This window comes from Cricetulus griseus, assembly GCF_003668045.3.
Source record: "Cricetulus griseus strain 17A/GY chromosome 1 unlocalized genomic scaffold, alternate assembly CriGri-PICRH-1.0 chr1_0, whole genome shotgun sequence".
Taxonomy (NCBI): Eukaryota; Metazoa; Chordata; class Mammalia; order Rodentia; family Cricetidae; genus Cricetulus; species Cricetulus griseus.
The window spans coordinates 221,117,679-221,130,121 of record NW_023276806.1 but is presented as its reverse complement, the minus strand read 5'-3'; the positions used below and the strand labels follow the sequence as shown (position 1 = coordinate 221,130,121).

The following is a 12,443-nucleotide window of genomic DNA, read 5'->3' as shown; positions in this document are numbered from 1 at the left end:
TGGAACCAATCTTTCTTTTCCTGGGGTGGCTGGGTGTGATTTTTTCTGGCTCTGATCAGGCAGTCCCTGTAGTAAGTGGCTACCTACCATCCACTAAGTCTTCAGTTCCTGCCTTACCAGGCTCATCTGGTGTTCTGTTTCCTAAGGCACAGCTGTTCAGTACATTTATTTTGAGTGTGCCAAGCCCTAATCATTTCTATACCTAGATTTTCTTAATCTTTTATTAGATTCTGTTTGCCCAATCCCATTTTTATACTCACATCTTTCTGCCTAGTTTCTGTACTGAGGCTGTGATAACCTACCTGTGTGCCAAGGCACTACTCCTAAGGATTAGTCATGGAACGACCTCAATTTCAGACGTCAATGTTTGTATACATAGCAATCCTAAAATAAGTGACATCAGTCCTTTAATCTCTAATGTCACTTGGAACCTGATCCTCCTAGACTGCTTCGACTTGAGCATTTTGTGTTGCCACCTAACAATATGTATGTGTCAGGAGCAAGGACTGTAAAAGCAATGTGTCTTTTCTTAAAATTTAGGAATGTACAACGTATACAATTTTGCATGAAGAGCAAGATTTATTTAATTGTAAATAGCGAGGCCTTGACATCATGAGGTAGAGTCAATACTGTAAAAAGAGATAACAAGCATGAAAATAGAATGTGAAAGGTGAGGTTCGATGGGAAACATTGCTATGTCACTTCCATAGCTCAAGTGGATTTTGTTCCACTTGTCCACTTAACACATTTTTATTCATAACTAAAACATAAAATGAAACTAAAGCCCATACCTGTTGTGTCAAAGTCTGGAAAGTAGTCTGGGCAATGCTGATAGACGGTTACTCCAGCCGGAGTGTCATCCCAGCACAGCCATCCATCCCAGGTACGGTTGCAATATGGGCCTGGAGATTTAGAAAGAAATTCATATCAGAAAATGTGATTTAACTAAAAGACTGTTTATAGGAAGATCTCAGAGGGCTGATCCTACTACTTCAGTCTAGACTAATCATATTTCAAATAAGCCATTCTCACCAATTTTGGAAATAAACTTTCAAATGATTTCAGATTTTCTGTGGGAAAATATCTCACTGGATGACAGGCAGGGCTCTTCTTTTGCTTTGTAAGAGGTTCTGAAGCTGGGCTTCTCATAAAACAAGTAACCCCAAACAGTGCATTTCAGTCCATTTATTTAATTATGGAAGAAATCTAAAGTATTGCTCAGAAATCAATCACATGGCCTCTGAGGTACGTTTACAAGCATTTACTTATAGAAATTTTACCTTTTTCAATGTATTCAACCAAGAAGTAGAATTTAAATTGTAATATGTAAGGTGAGGCACATTCTACTACCATTACCCCCATAACAGTTTGAAAAGAAATATCCAGTGAAGGCATTATTTATCAAAATTTATGACACAAAGTAATTTCTCAAAGATCAAAAATAAATTTCCATGGAGATGAGGATATTTTTTAATTTAATAAGACATATCAGTGTGATGTATCTAATAAACCTTTTTGTTTAGCTATTACTTAAATCAAACTTTTTATTTATTAGTATAATAGAGCATATTTAGTCATTTTCCCCCCTTGCTAAGTGGCTTTGTTTTAGAATGTTCAAGGTTATACAAAAGTCTTAATAGAATCCTTTCAAGTGTTTCAGAGGCATGGAAGAGAATTCACAAAGCTATGTTAGAGCTTGGCTGTCGAACATTCTTCCGTTTTATTTTTCTCTGGGACTTCTATAGCAAGTAGACCACGCTTAGCCCTGAAAAACATTTGGGCTGTTGCAAAGATTACTCTAAAGGAGGACATAGATTAACAATGTTTACTGTGGCAACTTATTGCCTCCTCTTACTCCCCATGGAACTGGGGGCGGGGTAGCAAGAGAGAAGGGCTAGCCGAGCTTGTCAATGAATTGACATCAAAGGAAAGCTATGCCTAATTAATCCAAACCAGACAGGGTTTGCGCAGGTTCTGCCTCAGGCAGATTATCTGCCCATCACTTTCTATTTCCCCGCCGTCATTCAGTCCTGCATTGTTTCTGCTTATTAGGTGTGAATGCTGAGTTATTGTGGTAATTTTGTCAGAAGGGCAAATGTCAGCCAAAATGATGGTATATATAGGGGGAAGTCATAGGGGTATATATAGGGGTATATATAGGGGGAAGTCATCATCTCGCCTGCACAAAATACACAAGCACACACTGTAGTGTGAGAACTGTGCATCTATTCCGTTCCAGCTATTCCTCACTGTATGCCTTGGGAAGCAACACTCTGAAGTGATGTTTCATAGGGTCACATGACTTTTCTTACCTTCTCCATCATAAGGGGGCATCTCCTGGATTCGGTCGTAGCATTTGTACTGGGCGTCCAGCAGCTTCTTGCGTCCAACCAGGTACAGGAATGAATCGTGATCAGAGGCAGGTTCACTGTGGTTGGAAGAGTCCTGAAGAGCTGGAGTGGGGCTCTGTATAAAAGATAAAATCATTACTTACAAAGTAGATCATAAATTAACACATAAATAAATGTGATGATTTTAAAAGTATGAAAACATTTCTTTTTCATATTATAGGCAACTTTCATGCAGAATTCCACATAAAATTTTCTATACTAAAATGTATTCCATTTCACATTCAAATTCTATCCATATATATATATATATATATATATATATATATATATATATATATATATCTCCAATATCCATTTGCTATTGAGAATGTAGAGCAACCATACACACTCACACACATCTTAATCATCTCCTGTTGTTTGGATTTTATTGTGTTTGGAAAGTTTATACATAAACAAAGCAAATAATTTGATTTCCAAGACATCTCCATTATTAAGCCAACTGTTCCCTCTTTGGAAATCTTAAGAACCATGGCTTACATATTAAAAACATAGAAGTTGTGGAATAAATATGCATCTTTAGTGGATATTTTCAGCTAAGTTTTGCTCAGGTGTGGATTGTATGCTCTGCCAAAATTTGCCTCATTTATCCCTCAGAACAAACAAAATAACTGACTTTAAGCTCTTCCAGTTGGTGCCATTAGCGCTTGACCTGCACATAGTAATTCATTTCTATGTGAGGAAAGCAAATGTAGCTCTTAAATATTTATGTTGGTACCTCAGGTTTCAGAAAAAGTGGACATTGTTTTTCCACTTAATCACTTGTTATAGGTCTGAGCTTCTTAAGAGTTGTGTGTTTGTACCTGTGTACATGTGTGTGATTATCTACTGAGACTGACAAGCTGAACATTCCTGAGGGCGCAGTGCTGAAGCAAACGGTGTGAATCCTGCTCCCATGGAGCTTCCAGTCTAGAAACACAAGCACTCTGCATGTTCCTAACACCAGACACTGACTGACAACCGCAACCTCCCATCAGGACATGCTCAGATATCCCACGAGGAGGAATTAGAATGTGTTTTTGGTCAGCTTAGAAAGGTTTCTTTGTTTCTTTTCTTTTTTTTTGAAGAGAGTCCTTATTTTTGTTTGCTTTTTGTATCTAATTTGCTCACATTTGTATGAATAGATGTGAGTGTATTTAAAAAAATCCAAACTAGTATGAGTGAACCACCACAGAAGGGAAGATTTCCAGTCCCCTGCAGGAGAGAAATTCATAGTATATATATTTTAGAAACCATCTGGGGGATCACTTGAAATGTTTAATCATGGGACATCTTCTCATTGTCTTCTAATTAAATTAGAAGCTGGAAATTCATATATATGGATATGTATTTTGTACTAGAAATTTTAGACAGTAGGAATTATTTTTCTTAGGTATGGGTCTTTCCAAAACCACATTCTGAATTCTGTCCTCGTATGTTTGGCAGATCATTAAGAAATGTTCTTGTATTAATCGGAAATTCGTGAGGAATATTATGTGTTAAAGATGCTAAATAGAAAAACTCTACACCTGTGTTTTCAGTGGCATCTTTATTAGGTTTGACATATTGTAACATCAGTACAAGTGGGGATAACAAGTGAGAGTAGGTACTTCAGCTGAGTGGAGTAGTTTCATACTTACCATTCTTGCAATATTGAAACAAACTCCAGTGAACTTGCTTTGGAGCTTGGCTCAATAGAGATTGTTTCAACACTGAAAGAATGAAAAATCAGAACCTCTGTTGTCGGTTGAGTCACAGCATTCTAGGCCTGTTCCTGGTTTGGTCCTTGCTTGAACACTGAAGGTGAGATGTTCTCAGTGGTTCCTGAATCTCTCAATGACTTTCTTCCTAAAATTACATGCAACTTGGGGTATTCCATTTACAGATGGATGGATGGATAGATAGATAGAGACATGAAAATGCAGATAGAAATATATATTTCTAATCATGAAATTAGTACTGCTTAAAAACAACATGCACACACACACACACACACACACACACACACACAGATAACTTTTACATCATTAAGCTCTTATAATAATTCCATGCAAGTAGAATTGCTAGTGATAGAGTATTATTTTTAACAGTAAAAAGGAAAAACAAACCCATCAGTGATCTCATGCGACAATCAGGCAACATGGAAGATATGAAGAGATTCTACTAATTTTAAGTATTGTGCTTCTGCTATGAATGACTTAACAAATACTTGATGCCATGCTTACAAAGGTATCAATGAAACATGAGCATGTTACATGGATCTTTCAAAACCAACCTACCTACCTACCTATGTCTTAATTGTTGTTCCATGTAGCAGTTTAGTAGCCATACATGTCATGTCATTCTGGGAGATTATAGAAAGTGACATCACACATATGACAACCAAGCTGCCACAGCAGCAGTCAGCAGATGAGGCGTCCCAGGTCTTTTTTATGCAATAAATACTCAAAACATATACATTTTCTTTTCAATATTATAAGATACATTAGCAAAAGCTTTGACTAAAATTGACCTCTGTTAGTTTTGTTACATACCAAAATGACCTGTAGTGTAATTTATTTTGCTAATTTTTAGTAGTCCTTTAAAATCACATCCATCCCTCCCCCCAGTCCTTTCAGGGAGGTGCGGAATATTACCAAAATATATTTAAATTTAAAAATTGTTTTCAATGATAAAATTATTAAAACATAAAACGCTCAATATTATGTGCTTTGTGTCACAAAATTAGCAGGTGTTTATGTATATTCTATCAGAATTTAACTTGAGGAATGAAAACTGATAGTATGATTTATGATAAATAAATACTATATGTCTATGTTTATAAATGTTATGTAAGGGTTAGGCATTTATAAGCAAAATAAAACTGTCTACCTCTACAACTCACTGAAGTATTTTGTTTAGATTTATGATACAAAGGAACCTGTATTTCTAAATATTGGGTTAATTTTATAACATTATATTTTGCTAAGGAAATTTTCACTATTCTAAGATAATCTGCTACTTTGGCAGAATAAACTAAGTACAAAATGATTGCCAGACATTTCCATAAACATTTATTTGATCTATAAACATTCCCTTTCAAATTAGATTCATATTTACTGAAAGTAATTTTCTTTCTTTACTTATGCAGGTGAAGAAGTTTTGGTGGACTTGCAAACCTGCTGCTTTCCATGGTAAAGAATGAATAAATGATGTCCTGAAACTCACTGCAATCCTTGTTTGGGTATAGAGTATGGGATTTTTGGGTGATTTTTATTGAAAGCTGTGGTTCAGCTTCAAATGTATTCAATGTGGTAACAGAGCAAGAATTCAGACAACTCTTATTTGCTCATCTTTCTTTTACATACTACTGAAGGTGACGTGATGGGTGTTCATACAAATAGATGTTTATAGTGCTGTCTAAGGTACTTCCAACTGGCTAGCTCTCTATGAATTGAGCAACATGAAGTTCTGTCATATGAACCTGATTTAAAAAGCTGCAGAAGAATTACAAAGTGCCAGTGGTTCCTCAAGTACCAAAGATTCTAAGTTTTGATTAGATATATATCAGAAATCAGTCCCTAGACTGATGAAGCTTAGGTGTTTTAAAAGTATAGAAGAACCCAGAAGCCATGATTCCCCTCTGCATTTCAAAAACATGAAAAAATAAACGTATCCAGGAAAATTCTCAACTTTCTGTACTATGGAGATGACTCAAATTATTACTAACTTTTCCAAACAAATGGAACTCAATTGTCGAGATAAACCATGACAATAATTAAAACGAGCAAAAGTTCAAAGGAGAGACTTGTTAACAAAATATGTGCAGGAAAGTGACAGTTTGAAGAAACATGGTTTTGATTTCCTTGTAATTGTCAGTTCACACACACTCAGACACTCTCCTCTCTGCTCTGCACACTTGTTAACACGGAAGAGAAGAATTGTCTGTACTTACGATCAGAAGCAGGAACACCAGGGTGAAGCGGTTCATCAACTGGAACCTCGACCTGGGCTTGCGAAGGTGCCCGCGTTTCCTAGAAAAAATAGAAAAGTAACAAAGATTAAAAAAAATAGAGCTCTGATATCTTTACATTATTCCCTGTCTAGACACACTAAATATAACACACACGTGGAAACAAGAACACTATGCGTGTGACATACTTGCAGGTACGTCTTCCATTGTCCCTTTTGTTAACCAGACTGCTGTCCTTAAGGAACTATTAAAAAGATTCTGATTGTATCTATTAACATTTGTTGTCAGCTAAAACAAGATTTCCTGGCTTTTAAAGGGTAAGTTGAATGAAACAGTGTAATACATGTTATAAAAAAGAAGGAAAGATATATATACATATATATATGTATATGTATATATATATATTTGAACATATGTGTATGTGTGTGTGGGGAGCCTAATGAAATAAGTATGGTTAAGATAATCAGCTCATGAAATACATTTTAGAGAATCAAGCAGTATATAGGTACAACTTGGATGCTAACTTTAAAGTTAGTATAATTTACTATTATTTCTCAAGTTTAGCAAACCATGTGCGTACTGTACTATAAAACAAACAATAGGAAACAAAATACAATACCTAACTAGAATGTTTATCAGATATTCAAATTAGCCCATTAAAACTTATTTTCACTATGACAATTTCAGTATTTTTTATTACTGATCTGTAAGGCTAAATATTACAGTTGATTTAAACATAAGGCCAATGATGCATACATAATATATTTTCTTGCCACCTTATATTCTGACTATTATTCGTTAGGACTGATTGTTTTCTAATCCACTCAGCAAATTAGAAAAATGCTTATATGCTAAGGCATTATGGGAAGGTAGGTGAGTGGGTGAGACACAGTTCTTGTTAGGGAGTTGAGCACTTGGGAGAGTTCAGGAGTTATATGTGTTATAGACTAAGATGCGGATGGTAACGAAAATGTAGACTGGGTTAAACATTCATCAACACGGTGAAAATACAGATTCAGGTAATATCTGATTAAGAGGGCCAGAGTAGGGCTTATATTTTGAAAAATAATGGGAAATCTAAATAGGACTGTGAAAAGATCTACTAGGAAGAGAAAATAAGAACAAGATGTGGAGAGGAGAAAGAGGCTAATTGAGGAATATTAAAGTTGAAGAGTCTAATTTAGCTGGAGCATAACTCAGGGGATGCTGGAAGCAAGTCTAAGAAGCAGGCTTTTGAATATGTAGGAAACTTGCTAACTAAACCACCTTTGTCATTTTGCATATGTGTCATATACCTGGACAGTTTTTACTGTATGCTAGCCCCACTCAGACAATTGATTTTCAATGTATCTATGTATGTCTGGCATCTCTCCTCATCCTTTAAGTGTGATTACTGTTATTATTTATAATAATACCTTTTTGTATGCTAACAAAATGAAAGAAACATAAACCTGTGAGTATTTAAATTGTCTTCCACACACCACCATGGTAATAATAATCAGAATTTCTATTTTCTTCCTCACTCTTGTATTTTCCCCACCAGAGACTTGTTCAATTATCTACAAATTGTCTGAACGAGAAACTTGGGATCAACCTAAGCTTTCTTTTTCTTGCTATTATTTAATGACCCATTTTCCAGAAATTTAAACCACTTGAAAATATCTTTTTTTGCCTGATTGGTTAAATACTTTTAGTGATTTTGTGAAATTAACCGGATTGCCTTACCAAACTGAGAGATTAATTGAGTTCAATGACACAGGCATGGCTGGTCAGGTTGGACCTCCAAATACCAAACATGGTGAGATGGATACTTTTCACCATATCAGCTGTTTCCTCCTGTGATGCAAACAGCTTATATTTGAAGTTCTGACCTGAGGGACTTTGATCTAAAGCAATCGTTTTATAGTCAATTTCCATATTGCAACTGAACTTTATAGTTGTAGTGACCAAGCTGTTTTATTAAAGAATGAAGTAGTAAGGCTCATGTTTGCACCATGATTTCATCTGTGGAAAACAGAGCCAGCCAAATGCTTCCACATAGGCTACATGGATTATAAATTTAGATTCAATTTAAACAAACACTGGCAAGATAAATGTTGAAATATTAGGAAGGCACAAGGGCAGGATACCATTCAAACAAATTCATAACTTAAAAGGAATTTTCAAATATAAAAAGACATTATGAGTAATTTCCTCATCTTGCCATTAATTAACACTTTGTTAAATGCTGTGGAGGTTCACTGTCATGTCAGCAGGTTAATTGCAGTTCAGTTACAGTGTGTCATTTCACAACAGAAGAATGTTTTTCAAGGAGCTCTGTGTACATAGCAAATTTGGTATTTAAAAGGAACAGCAAATCTCACCGGAAAGTATGCTGTGCCATCTACTTACTCAGCAATACACAGATAATCAACCACCCATGACAGAAACATAAACCCCCTGGTCTCATGGTTTATTTCAAAAACAGGAAACAAAACCAATGACATGTTTCTGGAGGCCAGAGGTCAAGCCTAGGTGTTGTTCCTTAGGTTTGAGACAAGGTCTGTTACTGTTTCTAGCCCGGAAGTTGCCAGGTAGACTCAGCTGGCTGTGTTGCAAGCCAAGGGAGCTAGCTACCTGTGTCCACTTCCCTGGCAGTGGGGTTTCCAGGGCATTCTGCCATGCCTGCACTTTATTCTTTTAAACTGGGTTCTAGGGGTACTATCTCAAGATCCCATGCTTATACTTCTTCCCTTGAGCCATTTCCTCAGCCCTCCAATGGTACATTTTGAAGTTCTTCTTAGAAATTATTTCCTTCATTAAAATCTTAGATGGGAATATTTAAATCATTTCTACAGAAACGTCTAAATTTAAATAAGACTCAATATTTATTGAAAGACAATGCCTATTTTGTTAAAAGAGATCGACAGAAGGGTAATTGTCCTAAATGTGAGTCTATTGTAAGGTGTGGACTACTTTTCTTATGCAATAGTATCAAAGATACAAAATGATACTGCATCCTGTTTATGAAGACAGATGCTAATATCTTGCCTACTCAACACATTTTCCTTACATCAACATAGCTATTGGTTCTTTGATCAGAGAAAGAAAGAGAGCTATAATGAAGGGAACTAGAAAGACACACACACACACACACACACACACACACACACACACACACACACAGAGAGAGAGAGAGAGAGAGAGAGAGAGAGAGAGAGAGAGAGAGAGAGAGAGAGAGAGAGAGAATTTCATAGGATTCACAGTAGGGCTGAGAAAATGATATTGGAGCTCCGTCAGGTGGTGGGATGAGATTATGAACTATATTGACTTGCACTGTTTTCTTTAGTGATCCTTGAAGGAAGGTTCCCTGTGATAATTCTATAGAGGTCAGAACAAGAAGAAGACCATACATGTGTAACAATAGTACGTAAAAATGTGCAACTGAGGAGGGAAGGGACAGTAAGAGAAGTGGGAAGGGAAGAGAGAGGAGTGGAAGTGATGTAAACACATATAGTGCTTGTGTATGAAATTATTCATCTATCAAAAATATTTTAAAAATTAAACTAACAGAAAGAAAACTGAAGATGAGAATAGACAAAGTTGAGCCTATTTGATTTTAAGTGTAAGCCTCTGTTCTCAGGTAACTGGAATTATTTTTAAAACCTATTTGTCAACAGTTCTCTGTAAGGATAACTCATACATTAAAAGAAGATACTTAAGCCAATGGGAACCCATTTAGCAAGGACCATTCTCTCCAGCAAAAGCTTTATTCCTGCTATGACATGCATGCTGCCACAAAAAATGAGCTAGTGTTAATTACTAATATTTAAGAAGGGATGTTGGATTGGCTTTCTAATTGCACTCCTTAGGAGAGCCCTGATGTGTTACGGTGTTAAAATGTAGCTCACAAATGTAATTACAAAACCTTAAAGGTGAATGAATCTCAGTGGCCAATGACAAATTATGATGTCTAAAAATCATCTTTGAAAAAAATATGAATGAAGGCAGATCATGTTCAGTAATATTACAGAAAATTAAAAATCCCAATTTAATTCTTATCACTGGTTGGATCCACTAGAAATTTCCTCTAATGGGAAAAGCAAACAAACAGAACAAAGCAAAAAACTCCTCCCATGTCATATCTGCCTCACCTAATACATATGATCACTATTACAAGACTTAACTTTACATTTCTTAATTACATTTTGCAATGAACTTCACGTGTGTGATCTCAGATGGACCTCCTGAGAACCATTAATGGGGACAGCAGATATGAACCTGCTTACTTTATAGGAAAGGAAAATGATATCAGGGGAAAAAAAGAGCTTGCTTATTATGGCTTACCATATGCTTAATCTAGATAGAAGTCTAAGAGCCAAGTTGCAAATGATTGGTAATGATGGGTAAAACCTATATAACACAACATAAGGGTAATTATGTATAGCTGTCATTACATTGGTATGTGTCTAGCATCTGCTGATGTGTGTATGCTTTATTTGCACATATTATTTTCATATATTGATTTTAGTCCTTGATACTGATGAAATAATATATATATATTATTGACATGTTTTTCATAATTGAAAAATCTCTAAAATAGAGATGGATCTTACAATTTGAGTTCAATGTTAAGTGAAAAACTGTGACCCTGGGTAGTTTTGAGTTGGAAAGTGAATCAGGAAATGTCAGTCTGACATTTGATGTTTTAGGGTGCATTAAACAATTTTTACTTCATTTATTTTTATTTCAATTTAACCATAGATTAGCATGTTGTAAAAATCTATCTAAATGAGTCTGAAAGAATTCTTGCAATATGCATAAACTTTCTAAAATAGGACTTTGGGGTTGGATTAGAATTGAAAATTCTCATTTCCATAAAGACACAAAGTAATGGCATATGAAAATGGGGTGCTTATAATTTCCATCATTAGCAAACATTAGAGTAACAGTCTACCTAACATTTTTACTTATTAGTCTTACTTAAAATTGTTGTTGAAATCAATTTGAGATTTGGAACATTGCCCCTTGTTAAAATGTAAAATGGCTTTAGTTTAATCCTTTAAAATGTTGTGAATTCCAGGTGTGTAAAACAAATAAGTAGCTGGCGCATTTGCACGGGTTTTATGTGACTCTGGCCTCCACTGTGAACTCATTAGAATGTCCCACCAAGGAGCTCTGCGTTTTGTTGTTAATATCTACTTACAGAGCTTTAACATTTTGTATACACTCTAATTCAAGAATTTACTGCTCAGAACACTTCATAAGGAAATGTGTGGGCACAGATTTGGCTAAAAGAACACTAGCCTTGGACTGGTGATTGCAGCAAAACCTACCAGGTGGGTCCTGGGGACACAACTCAGGTCTCAGGTTTAGCTGTAAGAGCATTTACCTGCTGAGCCATCTCACTGACCCATTTGCAGAAACTTTTAAGTGTGAAGAATTTATTTTATAATGGTAAAGTATTTGATCTTTTATAACTAAGGATAGTTAGGTCTACAATTCACTTCAAATATTTCATGTTTGAGCAGATAAACTAGAGCACAAAGGACTCCAGTGGTTTATAGAGAATACACAGCGAGGAGAAATTCGGTATGCCCTCTGTGATCCAGGCTTCAACTCGTTCACCTTATTTCCTTTTCTATAAACCCTCGCATGCCACTATGAAAATATATGTAATTAAGTAAAGCCACAAGTATCTACATAATTAACATTTCTAAAAAGTTATACTCTTATGCCAATGGCAAAACTTTTAGAAGAAAAAAAAAACCAGCAAAGATAGAGAAAAATCAAATTCTTTTCAGTTAGTTTCCTCCCTTTTTGTTCAGTTTATAGACAGATGGCTGGGAAGACATAGATGACTGCCATATTCCTGCATGCTACTAAACTGAATGTTTTAAATGAATATGCTAATCATGTTGTTTCACAGTACTGATCCCTTTGACATATAACAGAATATAGTAAGTAAAACTATTAATCAAGCTGCTAATGTATTTCCTTTTTCAGCAACTTGCGGTCTTGAGAAAATTGCTTTGCATTTTCTTTCCAACAATATAATGCAAATGCCCATCTCATTCGAGATGTTTTTCTTCACACTGTGCTACACATGTGTTTACTTCATCCAT

At 35.5% G+C, this 12,443-nt stretch overlaps 1 protein-coding gene and 1 non-coding gene across 5 annotated transcripts in view; both read right to left on the bottom strand.

Annotated features, from left to right (window-relative positions):
* Positions 1 to 12,443, bottom strand: part of Calcr (calcitonin receptor) — a 76,437-nt gene that overhangs the window by 29,638 nt on the left and 34,356 nt on the right. For all 4 annotated transcript variants that reach the window (XM_027389847.2, XM_027389850.2, XM_027389849.2 and 1 more), the window contains 3 exons: positions 6,322 to 6,400; positions 2,313 to 2,466; positions 792 to 902 (listed from right to left, as the gene is read on the bottom strand). In XM_027389847.2, coding sequence (XP_027245648.1) covers positions 792 to 902; positions 2,313 to 2,466; positions 6,322 to 6,400 — 344 coding nt within the window. The remainder of the gene's footprint in view (positions 1 to 791; positions 903 to 2,312; positions 2,467 to 6,321; positions 6,401 to 12,443) is intronic.
* Mir653 (microRNA mir-653) lies at positions 4,030 to 4,109 on the bottom strand. The gene has a single exon (NR_105260.1). It is a non-coding gene; the product is annotated as a microRNA mir-653 (primary transcript).